At 37.4% G+C, this 24,707-nt stretch overlaps 2 protein-coding genes across 2 annotated transcripts in view; one reads left to right on the plus strand and one right to left on the minus strand.

Moving 5' to 3' along the window:
- The window catches only part of Alk (Anaplastic lymphoma kinase), a 64,483-nt gene extending 61,159 nt beyond the window's left edge, over positions 1-3,324 (minus strand). The window contains exon 1 of the mRNA XM_088273397.1: positions 1,282-3,324. Coding sequence (XP_088129523.1) covers positions 1,282-2,392 — 1,111 coding nt within the window. The 5' untranslated portion in view covers positions 2,393-3,324. The remainder of the gene's footprint in view (positions 1-1,281) is intronic.
- Positions 3,325-7,222: 3,898 nt separating this feature from the next.
- Positions 7,223-19,220, plus strand: LOC148301356 (transmembrane channel-like protein 7). The gene is made up of 5 exons (XM_088273396.1): positions 7,223-7,708; positions 9,697-10,998; positions 14,220-14,327; positions 15,091-15,191; positions 16,925-19,220. The coding sequence occupies exons 2-5, from the start codon at positions 10,836-10,838 to the stop codon at positions 19,082-19,084; spliced, it is 2,532 nt and encodes an 843-aa protein (XP_088129522.1). The 5' UTR covers positions 7,223-7,708; positions 9,697-10,835; the 3' UTR covers positions 19,085-19,220.
- The last annotated feature ends 5,487 nt before the right edge of the window (positions 19,221-24,707 follow it).

Genomic DNA, 24,707 nt, shown 5'->3' on the forward strand with positions numbered 1-24,707 from the left:
TAGCCTTTACTTTGCATAAATTTGGATTCTAGTACGAAAAGTGTAGAGAAAATATCATGGTGCAAAGTTGTACTTTACCCCGGGATACTTTGCACCAAAATGTGAATATAAAAAAAAAATACAGGCAAAATAGAAAAAAATTAAAAAACGTATCAGACATGTTACAGATATATGTGTTATTACATTGCAATAGTTGAAACCTCGGAAAAAGTAAAAAACCTGATCTGAATAGACAATTTTTTGAAAAAATGCAGTATTTTGGTGCAATGTATACCCACTTTACGTATATAAATAAAAGTAGAATTCAATCCAATAACCTTGTTTAATTTTGTATATATAACCCAACAATTTGTAATATATGTAAAGAACATACAGGATGCCTTAATAATAATTATTATTCTGAATTTGCAAATAATTTCGAATTTGAAAATAATCACTCATTTGATAAAAATAAAGGTCTTAATATATTACACACATGCAATAGAGGACGTAAATTAGATTACTTAGAAATATAAGAAATGAAAAAGGCACTTAATAATAATTTACAACTAATAAATACACAAGTAAATGATTTTGCTAGAAGTCCGTTATTAAATATGTTCCCAATCACTCATCATCCCTGATCCCTTTTGACTGTGACTGCCAATCAACACAAAACAAATAAAGCCACTCGAGATCTACCCAAGCTTCTTTCCCTAACCGTCAAAATATTTTGAATATTGTTTAGTAGGTAGTGTTTTTTAGTATTAATCAGTCTTACAACATTTTGAGTGTGTCCAAATACTTGTTCACAAAATCTGGATTATCTCCTATTACAGGAGTCATTTTCATATTATTTTTTGACATCTCATCAAAGATGAAGAAGAATATGGAAGTCTGGGCATTTACATCTCACCAATAGATGTCTCTAGTGAAGTTCTAGTGATTCAAGAACAAGGTTTCTAAATTGGTTCATATACATATATAGAACTTCCAAGAATTTGAGTAGTGTGGTTGTCAATAATGGGTAGATTTGGTGAATGTTACACGTGTGTAAAGTGATCACTTCAACCAGCCTATGACGGTCGTCAGCCCCGTAAATGCCCAGACTTCCACATTCTTCTTAATCAGTCTTGATAAAGAAGCGGTTAGCTTCGAAACCGGTAGACATTATAATTAAGTTAAATAAAATATTTAAAGTGATTTTAAAACAAAGCTACATTTTAATTATAAAATGGAAAATCACAAAGTTAGTGCTTCAAATATAAATTATACCATCAATTTGTGTTTGTTTTTTCTTACCATTTTCATTGAAGTCAGCATCGGTGTCTGGACCTCTTAGTGCAAAATTCTTGCTGCTATTTTGACTCAAGATGTCCGCTGGAGATGTGACTTCGAAGCCACCTCCGCTGTTGTTAGTCAAGTTCCAGTGCCACGCGCACGGCTTTTCAAAATCGCACGATATACCCAAAACCTCGCTGGCGGAAGCTACGCCCATGGAATTGAGAGTATTAGCGTATAGTGGATCACTCAATTTCCTGTTTAGCTGTCTGATTTTGTCAGAGTATTTGACTCTAGACTGGTCGAACTGTCCGGTATTGTACGAGTTGACGAACTCTCCTTTGTTGACAGCGGCTGTTTCGTCAGCGCTTGGCAGATAGGCGTCGTGATCATTCTGCATGTTCTTGTTGGCTTTATCCTGCTGTCTCCTGAAGGCCAGCTCCCTCAGAGAGCTGCTGGACTTCCTGCCAACAGGTTTGAGGCTGTCCAAGGATTCCTTCCTGCTGAAGGCGTTGGGAGTTGAATTGCTGTGAAGAGCGTCGAATTCCTTACGAAAAGACCTCGCGTCTGATGTGAATTCTCTTCTCTTGAAAGCCACGTTGGATTTTTCATTTTTAATGATGTCGATTACGGATTTTTCTAGGTTTCTCTTTCGGCCGGCTGGCTTTAGTTGGATGTTGTAGCTTTTGAGTTTTTGCAGCAGGGCAACTGGACTGTCGACGAACTCTCGCTCTTCTTCAGAATCTTTTTCGTTAGTAGTCATGCCCGAGACTTCAAAGTGTCTTCGCTTGTCGAAGACTGTGAGACTAGAGTCTTCCAAATGCCCGTCGTTTTCCGGGATAATCACGTCTGCAGGTTGGTTTACAAAGATTCGATGTGGGTTCTGGTTGACGTAATCGATTGTTCTCGTGGTCATTTCAGAGTTTTCGACGTCTACAGCATCTCCAGAAAAATGTCCCTCTTCTCCCCGATTGTCCTCCAAGCTTCTTTTGGAGATTTCATCATCGTAGCGCAGGAACTCCTCCAAATTCTCGCCGAAGTCGTCTTCCCTCTCTGCCCCCTCTGTCCGAGGCACTAGCACGACGACCAAAACCAAAAAATAACAAACGTTAGACCTCTTAGACCGCGCCATTTATATGTTTGCAGGACGCCGAGGGTCATTCGCGATCATGGCTGTCGGCCAATGTTCCATCCAGAGTTTGTTTTTAAAAAACATAATTAACGTGTCGCGTTCTCGCCGCACAAGGCGAACGACTCGCCTTTCGTTATTGTCAATTCAATCTTATTATTATAATTATTAAAACTAACATCAATTCCACATTAAATAATTAGTATCTTCAATACACAAATACCAAACAGTCTCTATTTACACAACTGATGACTGGTTTCACGATAGTTTTAAAAAGCGCACTTTTCTTTTTAGATTCCAGGAATTTACGCACTTTTGTATAATATAAATTAATACAAGTATAGACGGAAAACACTACGAATAGTTAGTTTTGGTTTTGCTAAACTGGGTGGTGTAAAACGCCTTAAGGTACGAGATCGCTTTAACAAAATAACGTGACCTTTAACGCCATTTTATGTTGATCCAAAACTGACCTTATCTCGGCTTTACTCAGATGGATTCTTATTAGAAGCCGAGAAGCGAAGATGCTTGTTGGATTCGTTCAACGACGGAGCGCGACACAGTCAACAGCGATCAGTCGACAGCGAACCGCGACAGTGCTGGTCGAATGCGTTGCAAACCAACATTGTAACACGGGATACAACACCATTTTATCAGATTGACACAAAACCCTGTTTCGGCGGCGTCCGGACGCGGTTCGCGTCGGATTTCGACGCCGTTTTCGCGGTTTTTGACTTATTTCACTCGATCCACGGCGTCTGGGTGGGTTCTGGCCGCATATTTGGATAGATTTGTCGGTTCTAGAATTAGATCGCGCGGAGACGAGAGCGGGGTGATGGCGGTGCGCGCAGTAGTGGCAGCGCCGCGCGGGATTCTGCGGAACCAATCTCGTATGGACCAAATAATCGTTATTTCCCGGGAGCTACGCACAACAGGTTCACGCTCCGTACTGCCAAGCTCCCGACAGGGTTGCCACTAAGAAGGAAGGGTGGAAATTCCGCTCCTAACTCGGGATGATTGCAATACACACAATACGAAAATGCGCGCTATAGATGCCATATTCTTTTCAAATAAAATCGAAACGTACTAGAAACTTACTAAATAAATTTAAACAGAAACTCTTTCAAGATTCACCCATACATCGCGCACTCGAAAACATCCAATTTTGACTTAATGATGGATACTATAAAGTTTTCAACGTTCTATACACTGGCAAATACACTTTGTAGTTTGAAATGTCATATAAGTATATGTGGTTTCACAAGGAAATTTAACTTTAAAGTTTAATAGCGGGTATTTTATTCAGGCTAAAATTTTTAAATAACAAAGTTAAGTTATTAAAACAGAAATTTTAGCGTTTTTTGCCAGTATACATACCCACGATATTATCGAAATTAATAATAATAATAATAAAACCCTTATCCGCACCCCAACGGTGCATAGGGTACTGCGTCATATAAACGCAGTGTTATCTTGATCGTTTACACATGAAGGAAAGGTGATCAGTCCTCCGCTTCAGGTACCAGTCCAGGGTAATATTGAATAAATATTACGGTGAAAAAATCACTCATATTTATTTTACCCCCCCTGGGAATCGAACCCGGGACCTCCAGAACGGTAGCCGAGCGTGCTGACCATTCCACTACGGAGGCGGACAAAATGTCCACTATCGAAATTATAAAATATAATTTTAAAAATATAAAATAGAACCAAGTCAGGGATTCAAAATGAATGAACAGAAAAATATACTTTATGGGAAGATATTTACAATATTTTGAGAGTGTCCAAATACTCGTTCACAAATCTGGATAATCTCCAATTATAGGAGTTATTTTCATGTTATTTTTGTCAAAAAATAATGTGAAAATAACTCATATAATTGAAGATAATCCAGATTTGTGAACAAGTATTTGGACACACTAAAAATGTTGTAAATAAATTAACTGGTCAAATTATAAGCTAAAATAATAAAAATTATATTTTCTAGCGTTTCTCATGTATATGATTATAATCCAGGATTCGGACCTCACATACTAATATAAGAGTTTCTGCTCAGTAAAAATCTTCTTTTCATCTCACCAATAGATGTCTCCAGTAAAGTTCTAGTGATTCAAGAACAATGTTTCAAAAATTGATTTATATGTATAGAACTGCCATGAATTTGAGTAGTGTAGTTGTCAGTAATGGGTAGAATTGGTGAACGTTAAACGTGTTTAAAGTGATCACTTAAACCAGCCTATGACGGCCGTCAGTCCCGTAAATGCCCAGAATTCCATATTCTTCTTTGTCTTTGATGAGATGTCAAAAATAATATGAAAAATAACTCCTATAATTGGAGATAATCCAGATTTGTGAACAAGTATTTGGACATTCTAAAAATGTTGTTTTACTCAGTAAATACCACTATATATTAAAATATACTATGACACGTGTTTCGATGCATTCCGTATAACGGTGTTGGAAAACGATGCGTTAATCGCATAATTACTAAGTAAAAAATAATGATAGATTTGTATAATTTATAAAACGCAAATTTCAAAAAACACTAGGGCATGTCAAATTTAAAATATATTAATTTTTCTGATTGAATAAATTAATTTTTCGTTTTATTTTTTACAACCCTTAAGAAGTGCACTAATGATCTAAGTGCAGTAGGCTTTTAAATCGAATTTCCCACCGGACGTCTCTATTTCCGTTTCGATTTCTGTCGCCTCGGATTCATCTCGGGAAATTGCATTCATTATGGAATTTTCTAGCCATCAAAATGACTATATTTTTAAATATTCATCTTAGAATGTTGCAATGATAAAAAAAATGCCAAACATTTTACATACAAGTACTTCAATAACCTTCCTACAGATATTTAAAAATAATAAGATATTAAAATGTTTAAAAATTAATTATATACATGTAGGTAGAGTATGTAATCGAAGAAAATTTGTTACATTTTCTCATTTGTTTAATTTAAATATGCTTCTTACCTTATGTTTATCTCATTTATTTCTTTTAAATATGCTTCTTACCTTATGTTTATCTCATTTATTTCTTTTAAATATGCTTCTTACCTTATGTTTACCTCAATTATTTCTTTTAAATATGCTTCTTACCTTATGTTTACCTCAATTATTTCTTTTAAATATGCTTCTTACCTTATGTTTATCTCATTTATTTCTTTTAAATATGCTTCTTACCTTATGTTTATCTCATTTATTTCTTTTAAATATGCTTCTTACCTTTTGTTTATCTCAATTATTTCTTTTAAATATGCTTCTTACCTTATGTTTATCTCATTTATTTCTTTTAAATATGCTTCTTACCTTTTGTTTATCTCAATTATTTCTTTTAAATATGCTTCTTACCTTATGTTTATCATATTTATTTCTTTTAAATAAGTATGCTTCTTATGCCTATTTATTATACCTGTTTATTGTTTTTATATTTTATCATGTGCTAGTTTTGGTTATTTAAAAAAAAAAACCTTTTTTGTTACTTTATTATTTGTGTTCCAGTCTTGTTAACCTTAATCCCATGTCCCAAAATGAAAAATAGAATTACTAATCGGGAATATTATATGTTTGTAATATGTTTTGAAAAAAATATACATAAAAAAACACAAAAAATTATTTTAAAAAGATAAATGATATTCCCAACAAACATAAACAATAAATAATAAGTGTTAGTCCCTCTATAAGCACAAGAGCTTAGTCTTTTTATTGGAGAGAACTGCGTTATTAATTTTAAGATTGTAAAAATAGAAATGGCTAGAAAATTATTTTAAAAACTTTTGTAACCATGTTAAGTAAATAAATTAAAAAAAACATCATTTTTAAATGTTGTACGTAATGATTCACAACATTCACAACATGTTGGTTTGTTTACTTAGTTATTTTAACCTTTTTGACACCTTAACAAAGATAAAGACTTGAATTGAACTTAAAGACTGAATCTACTCAAACCAACCATATATGGAATTCGTGAATTCAAACAGAAAACGTCATGAGATTTATGATATATGTATCTACATATATTTTTTTAAATAGCAGTGTGGTGGAAATAGTGGTGTGGTGGTTTTGTCCGCCTCCGTAGTGTAATGGTCAGCACGCTCGGCTACCGTTCTGGAGATCCCGGGTTCGATTCCCAGGGGGGGTCAAATAAATATAAGTGATTTTTTCACTGTCATATTTATTCAATATTACCCTGGACTGGTACCTGAAGCGGAGGGCTGATCACCTTTCCTTCATATGTTAACGATCAAGATAACACTGCGTTTATATGATGCAGTGCCCTATGCATCATTGGGATGCGGATAATGGTTTGAATGAATGAAGTGTGGTGGAAAGGTGAATGTTACACATGGGTAAAGTGATCACAAAAATAATAATTTTTGATAATTTATACAACGCCATTTTCGTAAAATACTGCCTCAAGGTTTATATTTTGTTGTATGGATTTTTCCTTACATATTACAAGGCCAATCTTTCAAGACGAATACTGAAAACCCTTAATAACAACTAAGCAAAAATATGAGACCAATGTTTAGTCGTTTTGTACATACAATAAATACGCCATTTAAAAATAGGACAGTCCCTATATTTTTTTATTTAATTTTCCCACATTTTTCAGTGACTTCCGTCTACTTTGTTCACATCGGCGTCCATTTGTCAACAAGGAGAAAAGCGAAAGAATCCTTGGCGAAAATGCGAATTTTCATTGGTCTATAGCTTATTGCGTGTCGGCGAAACGAATTTTAATTGGTCGAAAATCGAGGGTAGAAAATAGACCGGCCAATCAGAAACCGAGATATCGGTTGACATGTGCGGAAAAATAGAGAACAAAAAGAGCGAAACGTAATGCAAAATGTCGGCGGAACCGCTGGAACTGTCGGGAAAAAACGATAATTATCAATAAAATGGTCGGGATATCTGTAAAATACTTAACTTTAGTGTCATCCATTGCCCGGGCGGGTAGAAACGTTATAAAATAACCGTGAATAATCGTCTAATCGCCCATTTTGACGCGTCGGCTGGTTCGCTTCGCCGCGGTAATTGTCCATCTGTCATTTTGTAAATAAACCATTTCGAGAGCGATTTAGAAACGAAAATGTTTGCTCAAAAACTCTATACGATTGTGCTGAAGTGTATTGTAAACCAAGTACAGTGAATTCGCCATTTTTATGACGTATTTATGCAATGTTTGCCGTCACCAATTTGCCGTTTGTTTTGTAATTTTTGTCGATCATTGAGCTGGAGAGCTCGGCAGTGACAGTTGTGTTTTCGGACATATTTTTGTAATATTCTCCACTATTTTCTAAACAAACAGGTATGTCAGCATAATCTATTGTTATTTAGACATATTTTGTACATTTCATTCGATAATGTTGTCACTTTTTAGGCTACCTAAATGTCCGCAAATATTTCACAAATTGGTGCGTGTTTTTGCTTACAAATAAATAATTGAACATGACTCATGGTATAAGGGTTGTTATTCTGACATTCTCGATACATTTTGTTTCAAATATGCCATTTCTAATTCATAGTTCTAAATTTCAACACAGTTTTTTTCACTCATAAATTTAAACAAATATTGTTTATTTTAACACTTCCAGACGATATTTTAATATTATTCGTTTACATCTAAATTGTAAGATTCTTTTGTTTCTTTCGAAATTGTCATTTTGGTAAAAAATTGCACGTTTTAACAGACTTTTATAATTGGCGGAATGTACGAGGAAATGCATGAATTTGAAAGAGGCGAAGATTGTTTGCGAATACAGATTGGTGCGGCGTTCTATTCTCTCTGCCTACCCCTTCGGATAAATTATGTTAAAATAATTTAATTAAAAAATAAAGCTCACCATCTCCAGGTTTTATTTTATGACAATGTTCAATACAAATATCCACAGATGTCATTACATTACAAATTACATGTACCAACTGACAGATAGACTAAGACGTTTATTCACGTGGATACTCCTTTCAGGAAAATTCGCACCGACGTTCATTTACGTCCATACTCCCGGAAAGGTTATTTGAAGAGAGCCGTTATAGCGAAATGCCGTATAAAAAGCGTCCGTATAGCGAGGTATGGGTGTAATCTAAAATGGTAACGCCGTGTCTTTGAAGTGCCTTATCGGTATTCTGAAGAAAAACACACACAGCGCCTTAAATAACATTCATAGACAATTCACCTTTGTCTTTTGTGTTTATAATACGTAATATTTTTATTGGTACGGCTTTATTTCCAAATAATTTGTAGATTTTGATAAACTTAATCTATCGTTAGTCACTCAAATACATTTTTGATGTGATTAAATGGATTATCCCTCTTCAATTTGCGATTCTTGATAGCAACATAATTATTCCATTAATTAATTCGGCAGTCACTTTGTGAAAAAAATCTATCCATTTTTAATTTAAATTTCACTTGGTAAATTCCAATATTTCTTAAAATAAGAAGAAATCTTCATTAAAACACATCACTTGTCGTGTTAACACATTGTTTGCGTGAAACGCTTCAAACCGTCTTTAACATACTGTTGGTAGAGAGCGGGAGACGCTTGCGAGCGTTCTATTTGCTTACTTTAGGTAGAGCGCGAGAGACGCCTGCAAACATTGTACAGATGGGAATTGGGTGTTGCGGCTACTTGTGATTAGTATACTGAGGGTCGGGCGGCAGACTGCCAGAGTATAATTAGGGTCCTTTTCCATACTGTCGGTAGAGAGCGGGAGACGCTTGCGAGCGTTCTATTTGCTTACTTTAGGTAGAGCGCGAGAGACGCCTGCAAACATTGTACAGATGGGAATTGGGTGTTGCGGCTACTTGTGATTAGTATACTGAGGGTCGGGCGGCAGACTGCCAGAGTATAATTAGGGTCCTTTTCCATACTGTCGGTAGAGAGCGGGAGACGCTTGCGAGCGTTCTATTTGCTTACTTTAGGTAGAGCGCGAGAGACGCCTGCAAACATTGTACAGATGGGAATTGGTTGTTGCGGCTACTTGTGATTAGTATACTGAGGGTCGGGCGGCAGACTGCCAGAGTATAATTAGGGTCCTTTTCCATACTGTCGGTAGAGAGCGGGAGACGCTTGCGAGCGTTCTATTTGCTTACTTTAGGTAGAGCGCGAGAGACGCCTGCAAACATTGTACAGATGGGAATTGGGTGTTGCGGCTACTTGTGATTAGTATACTGAGGGTCGGGCGGCAGACTGCCAGAGTATAATTAGGGTCGGGGTTGATGAACAAAATCGCCCGACCACCATGTGTTAAAATATGTTTTCTTGTTTTTAATAAAACTATTTTTTTTTCCAGATCTTTGGCGATTGAGTTGAACGGCCCCCATCACACTAAGCTGCCACTCCACTACGCCGAATATTTGATCGGCTGCCAAAATAATGTGATTCAGAAAAAAATAGACTATAGAAATATACTCAATTTTAAAAATACCCCACTTTGATTCGAAACGTGTACAAATTTTGTGTCATAGCTCAATTTTTCCATAGGGCAACACCCGCCATACTGAAAATTCTAAATTTAAAACTACTAAAGAGAAAATTTTGTGATTATTTATTTGTGTGTAGTTTAAACAAAACAGTCCGTTGTTTGATGTTTCCGGGTGATAATTCCTGATTATCGACATTCCGAGTGTGTTTCCTCTTATCTCTGATTGATGAAACAGATCGCCGGGGAAATAAAAGTGACTCACTCGCGATTATCACTGCCAATTCAAAAGATAATAATTAAATAAGATAAGAAGTCAACATTTCCCATTGATCCAACCAATTACAATACAGAACAGTGTAATTGTTCAGGAAATTGTACATTTAAAGAAAGAATAGCCATATCTGTGTAAGAAAATCATCACCATCGTAAAGCATTGGACTGTTTCGATTTTGAAAGCGGACTGCGTGAAGAATCTTCGCATAGTTAAAACAAAAGAGTGCTACATTCCTATTTCAAAAGCGGACTGTGTGAAGAATGTTCGTGTAACAAAAACAAAAGAGTGCTACGTTCTTATTTCGAAAACGGACTGCATGAAAAATTTTCGTAAAACAAAAACAAAAGAGTGCCACGTTCTTATTTAGAAAACGGACTGCGTGAAGAATCTTCATATAAAATATAAAAAGAGTGCTGTGTTCTTATTTCGAAATCGGACTGTGTGAAGAATCTTCGTATAAAATATAAAAAGAGTGCTACGTTCTTTATTTGAAAACAGACTGTGTGAAGAATTTTCGTGTAATAAAAACATAAGAGCGGTGCGTTCTTATTTCCAAAACGGACTACGTGAAGAATCTTCGTATAAAAAAACGAAATATTGCCGTTTGTGATGATTCAAAGGATGAAGTGATTTCCGTAGCGTGTTGAACGCACTTTGCCGGACTTGAGCGAAAAGTCTGCGATGCGTTTCTCCTAGACCTCGTCTTGGAATCGTTCTGCGACCGGCTTCCGAGATGTCCGGCGGCAACAACAGCAAGGGCGGGCGCTCCGGGAACAGTTCCGGGGGCGGCGTGAGGCGGGGCGGCTGGGAGGAGGCCGGAGCGGAGTTCTACCAGGAGAGCTATCCCGGAGGCAGCGAGAACATCGCGACGCTGCTGCCCAGCAAACACCACCGGAGTGAGTGGACTTTTGATATTTTTTTTACAACATTTTGAGTGTGTCCAAATACTTGTTTACAAAATCTGGATTATCTCCAATTACAGGAGATATTTTCATGTTTTGAATATTGAAAGCATTAACTTTGTGGATCGTATTGATTTATTATTTCGAGAAATAAAAATACTTTGTGTTCTGATCCACTCACATTTTTATTAACCAACTAGTTTCGGCAACAACCTGTTGCCCTCTTCAGGGCTTAATTTATTACTAAATATATATATAAAAAGAAACAGTGTACAAGTTGTTGGGTTTCAAAAGGGTAGGGGTGGGGGTAATGGTGTTTTAAGGAGGGGTAAGAGTAAGGAAGGGGATAACTCTGTTTAGGTTGGGTTTGATTTTATGGGAAAAATATTAAAAATGGGACTTTGACTAACGTTTATTTGGTTGTTAATTATTTTTAATTTTTGTTTAACCGCTTTTTTTATTTCTAACACCTCTAAATTATTAATTTGACTAGTTCTGTTATTACAATGCAAAATTTCTATCCCTATAAAAATAATATGAAAATATCAAAAGATATTTTCATATTATTTTTTGACAGCTCATCAAAGATGAAGGAGAATATGGAAGTCTGGTCAAAGATGAAGAAGAATATAAATGCCTAGACTTCCATATTCTTGTTTTGAATATTGAAAGCATTAACTTAGTGGATCATATTGATATATTATTTCGAGAAATAAAAAGACTTATAAATTAAACCCTGAAGAGGGCAACAGGTTGTTGCCGAAACTAGTTGGTTAATAAAAATGTGAGTGGATCAAAACACAGTGTCTTTTTATTTCTCAAAATAATATTCCATATTCTTCTTCATCTTTGATGAGATGTCAAAAACTAGTATTTTAATTTTTTTTTTTTTTTTTTTTGTATAACCCGTATAGTCTCTATTAGAGTCTTGTCTGCAGGTAAGATAGTAAGGATAGGGAAGGTAAATGTGAAGAATACGATCGAGTAAAGATACCGTCCTTCCAATTTGCATAATTATTGGTAGGTTAAAATCCTTGTTCGCCTCGGTAGTGTAATGGTCAGCACGCTCGGCTACTGTACTGGAGGTCCCGGGTTCGATTCCCAGGGGGGGTCAAATAAATATAGGTGACTTTTTCACTCTTGTATTTATTCAATATTACCTTGGACTGGCACCGGAAGCGGAGGGCTGATCACCTTTCCTTTATGTGTTAACGATCAAGATAACACTGCGTTTATATGATGCAGTACCCTATGCACCATTGGGGTGCGGATAAGGGTTTGAATGAAATGAATAAAATTCTTAGGAGGTAATAGTTTAACCTTCCAGCGGGCGCGTTGTCATAAAATTGATGACAAAATCACCTTATCGCTTCCCCCAGCCTTACCACTTCATTGCAAGCATCCAGCTCCGAGCTATTCCAAGGGTCAGTGTCTCTCTAAACTACAGGCGTACCTAGTGTGCCAAAAAGTTTTTGTTTTTCATTGAAATATGGAAATTTCCTTTGAGCGTAAATTTAAAAAATCGCTCCTTGAAGTGTATTTTATGGATTTTATAAGGAAATAAACTAATTTTCCTATTTATTTTTCATTTAAATCGTTTCCTTTATAGCCAAATGGAACTTTTTGAATTTATTTTAGACGTGTTTTAACAAGAAAACATGTCAGACATCATATACAATCACAGATTTTGCTCTAACTCTTTCCTTTACCGAGATATTCATTATCCAAATAGCCGCGAAATTGTATTAATTTGATACATGCGTTGGCAAAAAACATCATTTTAAGTTAACTTTTCGTTAATTTTTTATCTTTTTGTCCGCCTCCGTAGTGTAATGGTCAGCACGCTCTGCTACCGTTCTGGAGGTCCCGGGTTCGATTCCCAAGGGGGGTAAAATAAATATTAGTGATTTTTTCACTGTTATATTTATTCAATATTACCCTGGACTGGTACCTGAAGCGGAGGGCTGATCACCTTTCCTTCATGTGTAAAAGATCAAGATTACACTGCGTTTATATGACGCAGTGCCCAATGCACCATTGGGGTGCGGATAAGGGTTTTATTATTTATTATTTATTTCGTTTATCTCAAAACTACTGTTTTTAACTTGCGTTATTTTAATTAGTGTATATCGTAACAAAAAAAGGAGGCTGTTTTGAGACAAAAAATATATACTTGTATTTTTTTATGTATATTCCTTCATTGTCATTTATTTTTTGGCTATTTTACTACCATTAGATTTTTTTTTTCTGAATTACAAATTAACATGCAAATGCACCTTCTCTAATAACTTTAAAGAAACGTCCAAGACATTACTATCTATCATTAGAATCCTAACTGTCCATCAAACCTCCTCCCTCTACCTCCTTCCCTAAACTCCCATTTTCCTTTGCCCTCCTTATTATCATCTTTTGTATAATATATGGTTTTTTTAAATGTCAATTTGTAATTTTTTAAAGCGCAAGAGTGATCACCTTGCCTTCATGTAAGTAATGATTAAGATAACACTGTGTCAATGCAATGCAGTGCCCTATGCACCATTGGGTGCGGATAAGGGTTATAATATAAAAAAATATAAAAATAAATGTTCAAGCACCTACTATATACCCTCTGATTGCAAACAGCTGTATATGGTATCAAACGTTTTGACCAATATCACTAGTCTGTTTTTGGTCGGTTGGAAGATATTGATTTTTAGCAATAAGCCCGCCAATGTACTTATTTCTTTTCTGTATATAAAGTTCAAATAAAAAGTAAAAATAAAAATAAAAAAACCCTTATCCGCACCCAATGGTGCATAGGGCACTGCGTCATAAAAAACGCAGTGTTATCTTGATCGTTTACACATGAAGGAAAGGTGATCAGCCTTCCGCTTCAGGCACCAGTCCAGGGTAATATTGAATAAATATTACAGTGAAAAAATCACTTATATTTATTTTACCCCCCTTGGGAATCGAACCCGGGACTTCCAGAACGGTAGCCGAGCGTACTGACCATTACACTACGGAGGCGGACAAAAATAAAAATTAAAATAAAATAAAATAAAACATTATTTTTGGTATCAGTTATCGAATGTGCATGAAAATAGTTTATATTTATAATCTTTCAAATTTGTGAACATTTTAAAAAATTTAGGGAGTTTTTCGAAGCACTCAAAATCACCCAATTTGGCCAATGTGTGGTTTTTATATAATATGTTTGTTTTTTATTTCAACAGCTATAGTACGGAGGATACGGCCGGCCGCGGAGAGGAGGCAGTCCACAGCAGCCCGAGGCGCTTCAGCGTCAAGAGATGTCCTGGTCTCCATGCTTCCGGATCTCTCCGGTAATTTCCTCAGCATGTAAAAATTTTTTAGCGGTCATAATTTATGTTTTAATTGTTAGATTGTCTTGTCCGCCTCCGTAGTGTAATGGTCAGCACGCTCGCCTACCGTTCTGGAGGTCCCGGCTTTGATTCCCAAGAGGGTTAATTAAATATTAGTGATTTTTTCACTCTAATATTTATTCAATATTACCCTTGACACTGGTACCGGAAGGGTATTTTTACCTTCTGCGCCGGCCTCATTTCAAAGGCAGAAAAGAAGGAATTATTTAATGTTTTTATATGAATATTATGTACCAATCTTTTTGTTAAAGTCTAAACCAGTGATTCCCAAAGTGGTCTATATCGACCCCCAGGGGTCTATGACAACTTGCAAGGGGTCTATGTTTTAATTTGAATTTAAAATATAAATGTATAAAACCTAACATGTGTGGTTCAAAGTGAGTAACACTACATATACCGGCTGTCAAAAATACATTTGAAGTTAATGAATTTGATAAAAATCAATATCAGGTAAGGCAAGGGGTCTACGAGATAAAAGAGTTTGGGAACCTTTGGTCTAAACTATATGTACATAATTATAAAATCCCGTCACAGGAGTCCACAGGCGTAAAAAAATACCCGTACGAAATGTGTTAATTTCATCTCCGTAATAAAGTTAATTATTTAAAATGTGAATTCCTATAAGACTTAGAATTCCTCAGCAGTGAGGACAACACAGAAGAAGAAGAAATGCTGTGTCTAATAAGACATTTTACGATTGCAGAGAATCTGTCCAATGAAGAGAGCACATGGGAGGAAATTATGCAGATCAAAGCCATGCCGGTGTCTATGGCCCAGAAAAGGGAAATGAAAGCTCAGTTACAGGTAACATACAAGCACCGAATATTCCTGTATTATCTCGTACTTCAACATATTTTGTTCACATGTTTCATGGTCCGTGCATTAATTTATTAATACAGTGGAACCCCGATCCTAATTGTACTCTGGCAGTCTGCCGCCCGACCCTCAGTATACTAATCACAAGTAGCCGCAACACCCAATTCCCATCTGTACAATGTTTGCAGGCGTCTCTCGCGCTCTACCTAAAGTAAGCAAATAGAACGCTCGCAAGCGTCTCCCGCTCTCTACCGACAGTATGGAAAAGGACCCTAATTATACTCTGGCAGTCTGCCGCCCGACCCTCAGTATACTAATCACAAGTAGCCGCAACACCCGATTCCCATCTGTACAATGTTTGCAGGCGTCTCTCGCGCTCTACCTAAAGTAAGCAAATAGAACGCTCGCAAGCGTCTCCCGCTCTCTACCGACAGTATGGAAAAGGACCCTAATTATACTCTGGCAGTCTGCCGCCCGATCCTCAGTATACTAATCACAAGTAGCCGCAACACCCAATTCCCATCTGTAGGCAGAGAGGATGGAATGCCACACTCTAAGTCTTTTTTGGCCGTCCTCGTTCTGTTCTCCCTCTCACATTTGCCACATGTATTTTCTTAGTCATTCTCTCGTTATCCATTCGCTCCACATGTCCATACCGCCTTGGAGAACTCTTCCTAATCTTATTTATTTTTTTACAAAAATGTTAATAATATTAATATATAACCACTCACCGAGATTTTTATGTCTACCGGTTTGGAGACGTACCCGTCTCTTCATCAGGACAATCGCTACTACAGCATGTAAACAATACCACCCTTCACCACCATAGCACCATTTACACACTTAAAACTATACAAAACGTTGAACACTTTGTGTAGTTTACACAGTGTTAAACATTTTGACTCAATGACTAACCACAAAGTAAATGCTTAAAATATTAATAATATTGAGAATATCTTCCTAATTTTTTCAACCATTTTCAACCAATCCCTTGTTCAGCCTTACATTCCTTACTTATATCTTCGTTTTTAATTCTGTCATACAATGATTTTCCACACGTTCGTCTGAGGGAGCGCATTTCAACAGCGTTCACTCTGCTTTCATCCTTCCTTTCCCAGTTCCATGTTTCGCTTCCATACATTAGTGTCGGTAAAAATTGATATTGTCGGTGATAATTGAAGTAAACTAACTAACTAACTAACTAACCATCACGCCGCTAGAGAAAATTGAACGCCACACCACTCTGTCTTCGCAAACATTCTTCGCCTCTTCCACGTTCATGCATCTCCTCATACATACACGCCGATTGTTACGACTCCTAACCTGACCACTTTCAAGTATTTGGCATACCTGATCATGCCATGTTTTTCTCGGTCTTCCTCTGCTCCTTTTTCCACTAACATTCGCCTCATAAATTTATTTTACCGTTCTTTCTTCACTCATTCGTTCTACATGTCCAAACCATCTCAACACACCTTTCTTAATTTTATCGATAATCTCAGCTTTGCATTCCTTCCTTATTTCACTATTCGCACATCTATCATACATTGTTTTGTCGCACATTCTTCTGAGAGATCGCATTTCGACTGCATTCAGTCTACTTTCATCCGTTTTTTGCCAACTCCATGTTTCACTTCCATACATTACAGTTGGAACCAGGACTCCGTTGAATAATTGAACCATAAATGAAGTAAGTTTGTATAATTGTGATTTGATTACAGAGTGCCACGAAGCTGCGACTGCAGGGCTTCGACCAGCTCAAGTGGAAGCGCCGCAAGGCCTGGCAGGGCACGCGGGCCCGGCTGCAGGAGACGCTCGGCAAGCTGCAGCTCTGGAGGTACTCCTTCAAGACCATCGAGGGCAACTTTGGCACGGGCGTCGTGGCCTACTTCCTCCTCATCAAGTGGCTGCTGCTGCTCAACTTGGCCATGTCGGCGCTCATCCTCGGCTTCGTGATCCTGCCCAGCGTGCTCTTCCGCGGCTACCACGAGGCAGGTGCCGACACCTGCGACGACCTCGAGGCGCCAAACTCTACGGAGTGCTGTACAGAGAGATATCTCAACAGCACCGCGGCGGATAATATAGTCTTAGATGTCATCCAGGGCACTGGCTGGATGGAAAAGACATATCTCTTCTACGGGATGTATTCACACAAGGTCTTTACTTATCACGTCGGAGGTAATGATGCCAACGCGACGTTTTTCACAGACAACACCGGCGCCAAGATGTACTACAACCTCCCTCTCGCCTACGTGCTGATCCCTATCGCCTATTTCGCGCTATCCCTCGTCGCGATCGTCAAATCCGCCGCCAAGGGCTTCAAGGAGCGCCTCGTCGAAGGAGAAGGCCAGTTCTATCAGTACTGCAATCTGATCTTTGGCGGGTGGGACTTTTGCATCCACAACGAGAAGTCGGCCAACATCAAGAACAAGGCTCTCTACAATGAGATGAAGGCGTGCCTCGAAGAGGAGAGGCTGCAGGAAGAGAGACAGAGTCGCTCCAAAGAGGAACAGATCAAGTTGATATTCGTACGAGTCTTTATTAATATCCTTGTGATCTCGATTCTTCTAGTCGCCGGTTTTGTCATATTCACGGCGTTCAATTTCTCTCTAAATGAACTTAATTCCTTCGACTCAAAATCGTCTCCGCTCGTCAACGACTCGGATACGATCGCCCGCGACTCGGTGCTTTTAGACTCGGGCATCGGCAACGGCTCGGAAAGCGAGTACAGGATATCGCAGCTTGATTTCAAGTCGGAGCAACTGACCGGACAGCCGTTTTCGATGGCGTTTGAACTGAAAATGTTACTGCAAACTGACGACGGAGCGCAATTGGACACTTTGAGCGAGATTCGAGTGTTCGTATTGCAGTATTTGCCGTCTCTCTGTATCGTGGGTTTGAACATCATCGTCCCGATGATATTTCAGTACCTGATCCGCTTCGAATACTACAGCCCGGCGTTTGTGGTGAAGCTGACTCTATTTCGAACGGTCTTCCTCCGGCTGGCCTCTCTCGGGGTTCTGCTGAGCCAACTGTATATTCTGATTGATAATCGCGATCCGGAGCTGTCTTGCGTGGACTCGGATCAGCTGCAGTGCTGGGAGACGTACGTGGGCCAACAACTCTACAAACTCTTGATAGCGGACTTCGCCGTCCAATTCATTATGACGTTCCTCTTGAATTTCCCGCGGTCGATAGTCGCACGCCACACGGAAAGCAAGTTCGTCCGCATGATTGGAGAGCAAGAGTTTGATCTTCCGAAGCACGTGCTTGACGTGGTGTACTCGCAGACCTTGTGCTGGCTGGGCGCCTTCTACTGCCCGATGCTACCTCTGATCGCGACCGTTTTGTGCTTTTTTACATTCTACGTTAAAAAATTTGCCTGCCTCGTGAATTCGAAGCCAGCTTCCACTGTGTACCGCGCTTCTCGTTCCAACTCGCTCTTTATGCTAGTTTTACTGATAAGTTTCTGCATCGCCATCATTCCGGTCGGGTATGCTGTCGCGGAAATAGCGCCTTCTAGAGGCTGCGGACCATTCAAGCAGCTCATGACGGTCTGGGAAGAGATCATCGTAACTTTCCAGCAGTTCCCGCAGTTCTTACGCACAGTATTCTTCCTTATTGGTACATCGTACTTTGCTATTCCCGTGTTTATCATCTTGATCCTTCTGCTATACTATTACTGGGCCGTGACAGACGCCAACAGGCATATGGTGTCCGTTCTGAAGAGCCAGCTCGTACTGGAAGGGCATGATAAGCAGTTCCTGCTCAATCGACTCTCGGCTTTCATCCGGCAGCAGCAGAAGAGGAACGAACGCGCCAGACAGCACCAAGCTCATACCAACGTCGAAGACAACAATTCGGCCAGATACGCAGAGTAAACGTTACGTAATATATTTCTGATTTGGCGTTTAATTTGTAGAACTCCATTTCAATTTATGTATTAATTGTTAAATGAATCACAGATTTTTTGAGTCTACTAAGTTGTATTCAATTGTTTAAAAAAAATACATAAAATTGGCAATTTCAAACGAATGTTTAGTGAATTAAGCGAAACAATTGTCACAATATTAATTTTTATGCGTTTTTTTGAAAAATAAAATACAACTTCTTCAAACCCTTATCCGCACCTCGATGGTGCATAGGGCACTGCATCATATAAATGCAGTGTTATCTTGATTGTGATTTTTTCACTGTAATATTTATTCAATATTACCCTAGAATGGTACCTGAAGCGGAGGGCTGATCACCTTTCCTTCATGTGTAAACGATCAATTTAACACTGCGTTTATATGAAGCAGTGCCCTATGCACCGTTGGGGTGCGGATAAGGGTTTTACTATTATTATTATTATCTTGATCGTTCACACATGAAGGAAAGGCGATCAGCCCTCCGCTTCAGGTACCAGTCCAGGGTAATATTGAAAAAATATTACAGTGAAAAAAATCACTTATATTTATTTGAACCCCCCTGGGAATCGAACAAGGGACCTCCGGTACGGTAGGCGAGCTCGCTGACCATTACACTACTGAGGCGGACAAAATATAACTTAGTAGACTCAAAAAATTTGTTTGATTTACACAACACTTAATACATAAATATGTTACGTAGTTAATAATCATTTAAACGCATTTTGTCCGCCTCCGTAGTGTAATGGTCAGCGCGCTCGGCTACCGTTCTGGAGGTCCCGGGTTCGATTCCCAAGGGGGGTAAAATAAATATAAGTGATTTTTTCACTCTAATATTTATTTAATATTTACCTGGACTGGTACCTGAAGCGGAGGGCTGATCACCTTCCCTTTGTGTGTTAACAACCAAGATAACACTGCGTTTATATGATGCAGTGCCCTATGCACCATTGGGGTGCGGATAAGGGTTCGAATGAATGAATGAATGAAACGCATTTAATACTTTTTATGTTATTTTTTAACATCTCAACAAAGATGAAGAATATGGAAGTCTGGGCATTTACGGGGCTCACGACCGTCATAGGCTATTTTATAAAAGGATAATTCCTCTTGTGTCCTTGGGATGTTGAAAGATGAAGAGGGAGTAGGAGCTGTTTGTTATTTATTATCAGTCATTTTGAAATAATGTTTTTTTTTAACGTATCATGTTTTATTTAAAACTATTTTAAACTGTCAATCATAAAAGTGTCGGCTCGTGGTCCCGTGGGTTAGTGTCGCGGACTCTGAAGTCAGAGTCTCCCGTTTCGAACCCACTCTGCCACAATTTGATACCAATTTCTAATAATGAGTCGCTTAGGCTCACAGTAATAGTATTAAATTGTAATATTTGTGTTAATAATCCGCCTCCGTAGTGTAACGGTCAGCACGCTCGGCTACCATACTGGAGGTCCCGGGTTCGATTCCCAGGGGGGGGGGGGTCAAATAAATATGAATGATTCTTTCACTGTAATATTTATTCAATATAACCCTGGACTGGTACCTGAAGCGGAGGGCTAATCACCTTTCCTTCATGTGTTAATGATCAAGATAACACTGCGTTTATATGATGCAGTGCCCTATGCACCGTAGGGTGCGAATAAGGGTTTGAATGAAATGAAATGAAAATAATAAAAACACAAATATTTTTTTTAAATATATATATATATATATATATATATATATATATATATATATATATATATATATATATATATATATATATATATACATATATAAAAGACATTGACAGTCTTTTATTCACTGGCCATGACCCGATTTTTATTATTTTTTTTATCGGATATTGCATTTCCCGGACTGTGTATCCGACAAAACATGATTTCCCGGAGCGTTTATCCGTCAAAGCATGATTCCGTTTCCACTACCTCGTAGTTTTATTTACTCCGTATCTATAGTTTTATTTACATACTACATCTTGTATAAGAGAAATTTTCAACATTTTGAGTGTGTCCAAATACTTGTTCACAAAATCTGGATTATCTCCAATTACAGGAGTTATTTTCATATTATTTTTTTGACATCTCATCAAAGATGAAGAAGAATATGGAAGTCTGGGCATTTACGGGGCTGTATTTATCTGGTCAAATTATAAGCTTAATAATAAAAATGAAAATGGTATTTTCTGGCGTTTCTCATGTGTGTGATTATAATCCAGGATTCGGATCTCACATACTAATATAAGAGTTTCTACTTAAAAAAAGGCTTCTTTACATCTCACCAATAGATGTCTCTAGTGAAGTTCTAGTGATTCATGAACAAGGTTTCTAAATTGGTTCATATATATATAGAACTTCCAAGAATTTGAGTAGTGTGGCTGTCAATAATGGGTAGAATTGGTGAATGTTACACGTGTGTAAAGTGATCACTTAAACCAGCCTATGACGGTCGTCAGCCCCGTAAATGCCCAGACTTCCATATTCTTCTTCATCTTTGATGAGATGTCAAAGAAATAAGAGAAATTTTTAATACTAATGACAATGTTATGTCTGTTTCTGAAGTTTTAAATTGTACGGTGAAAACTAATATATTATTCACTGATATGGCAATTAATTTGTGGAATAAGACGATGATTTAAATATAAAAATTGAACACTTGTATAAGACAAATGTTTGAGACATTGTTTGTGGCGACATTTTGACTACGAATGCAAAGTTGCAAAGATTCATACAGATTTTGGGTTATTGATTCTATACAAATTTAATACAGATTTCTAGACTGTAATTCAGATTTTTTGGTGTGACATATCGCTCACTCCTTTCAAGAATGTCAAAAATCAAAATTTGTCAATTATCAGTTGTGCACGTTTTCGGAATGCCCAGAAAATGTACTAAATCCCAGCAAAAACGGCATATTTTTAACTCAATATTTACCCGCTACAGGGCAGAAAGTGTTGTTTTTGCATTTTAAAGAAAAGGTATTGTTTAATAATTTTTTTGAATATACTTCATATTTTTCAAATGGAAAAAAAACCTCCAGATTTAACCTAAAAAGATATGTTGCACAGCAAAAAGTTCAATAAGTGGCTTGATATTTATTTTTAATACATTGTATTATATACTTTAAAAACGTTCTCCTGAAAAATCAAGTTTTTTGATTTATGACGTTGAAAGGAGTGAGCGATATGGCAACACTGAGCACAAGGCCACAAACGACCACTGATCGCAGTCAGTCAGCAATGCTGTCATGTCATAACGCAACATGCTCGCCGCGAGCGATGTTACGACATTACATTACGATGAAATGCTCCGGTCAGTCTTCACCCTAATACAAGTGTTTTATTTTTATATTCAAATAAAACACAGAATTTAGTGTCAAATTTGATTTATGTTATCGTATTTTATAAGACCAACTCAGAATCGTACAATAATCAAACAACTGTGTATTTAGACACAGTTTTATATAATTTAGTGATTGCACAAACAAAAAGTTGCCAATAATGAAATTCTAGCTCAAAGAGAGTTGTGTTTAATTTTTTTCTAAATGAATTTTATACGTAAATAATTTCTAGTCTGTGTACCATTAAATATTTATATCTATTTATTATTTATATTTAAATTTAAAATGCTTTAATTTTAAGTAAACTATGTGCTATGTATTTTTTTGCTTGGCCATTTTTCCACTAGTATTATGTGTACCTAATTAATAATTTATACTGGTCTTTATTCTATGTATGTTGTTTTTTTTTAATAAACCCTTGCAGACCCAACAAATAACAATGTTTAACCTGTCCTGGAGTATGGCCATACACGGTCATCCAAACAAAACTTTCCTCAAAGGAATATAGGCATACGTGAACGCCTGCGCTTATAACCAAAGCCTGGTGACATTTATTTATAAAATGACACTTGTACTGCCATCTGTGGTTGTATTTGATAAGTAAAACCACACTTCAGATTATTTTTCTGTTTTACCGACGACATTTGACTTAAAACAAAGTACCGGGGGGAAATGTCAGACACACGCGCTTGGCGCATTCCGTACCGGGGGGGAAAGTTAGACCCATGCGCTTGGCGCATTCCGTACCGGGGGGAATGTTAGGCCCACGCGCTTGGCGCATTCCGCACCGGGGGAAATGTTGGACGCACGCACTTGGCGTATTCCACACCGGGGGGAATGTTAGACTCACGGGTCAGGCGCGTATGCCAATGTGTAAGATAAGAACGAAACTATGATTCCATAAAAAATATATATATCTAGCTATACATAATCACTGGCCATTCCATATACAAGAAAAAAAGCCATTTGTATATAAAATCATTATTATATTAAGTTTTTTATTACGCCAATGCTCCGAGTTATATAACGCGCGACCCGTGTAAAGACCTAGATACCTATTATTTTTTGACATCTCATCAAAGATGAAGAAGAATACGGAAGTCTGGGCATTTACGGGGCTGACGACCGTCATAGGCTGGTTTAAGTGATCATATTACACACGTGTAACATTCACCAATTCTACCCATTATTGACAACCACACTACTCAAATAAGTTCTATATATATGAACCAATTTAGAAACATTGTTCTTGAATCACTAGAACTTCACTAGAGACATGTCTCTAGATCTAGATACCTATATACTTGAGCCTTCTTCTTGTGTCCAGTGTTGAACAAACCCCTCCCTCTTGGACTCCCACAGTTGTCTGTTGAACGCGATTCTCTTCCAGTGCAGGCCCGCCATTTTCCTAATGCCATCGGACCATCTTGTTTCGCAGATTTGTCTTATTTCAGAGGTTCTAACTCTGTTGCGAAGTGTTAGGCCTGCAATGGGTCGTAGAGTCTTTGTTTCCGATGTCCTAAGAAGGCTTTTTGTTCTCGCGGTGCCGGCTAAAGAATATGATGGTTTTAACTAGACAGAATGTGATTATTGGCCTAAACTCTTTTTTTGTATTGACTTTATTGCGAGGTCAAATTTTAACACGAATTGTGAATACGCCTTTTAAAAAAAGTTGTTTATAATCAGTGAACTGTAAATATGTATATTTTAAGGTAAAAATACGTTTTTCAAATTATCGTGTTTTTCTCGGCAGGGTGGTATCACTGTATATAGTAATATATGTGAAGGTTTGTTCAAATTGTTGCCAAATCTTTTACGAAAATGTACGTATTATGTATAAACTTTAATGCATTTGTATATCTATCCATGTTGCATGTAGTGTCACAATAAAGTTACATTTTAGAATCATCCGTGTCTTGTTTTATTTACTGCTATAGTTACATTTCTACTGATCAAGTATGTCAAACACTTGAAAGCTGATTGAGAATGAATACTGAATACTGATCAAGTATGTTAAATACTTGAAAGCTGATCAAGAATGAATACTGATCAAGTATTTAAACACTTGAAAGCTGATTAAGCATGAATACTGAATACTGATCAAGTATTTAAACACTTGAAAGCTGATTAAGTATGAATACTGAATACTGATCAAGTATTTAAACACTCAAAAGCTTATCAAGTATGTCAAATACTTCAAAGCTGATCAAGAATGAATACTGAATACTGATCAAGTATTTAAACACTTGAAAGCTGATAAAGA

The sequence above is a fragment of the Brachycentrus maculatus genome, unplaced genomic scaffold, assembly GCF_059751285.1.
Source record: "Brachycentrus maculatus isolate JH-2025_06_01 unplaced genomic scaffold, ASM5975128v1 h1tg000572l, whole genome shotgun sequence".
Lineage (NCBI taxonomy): Eukaryota > Metazoa > Arthropoda > Insecta > Trichoptera > Brachycentridae > Brachycentrus > Brachycentrus maculatus.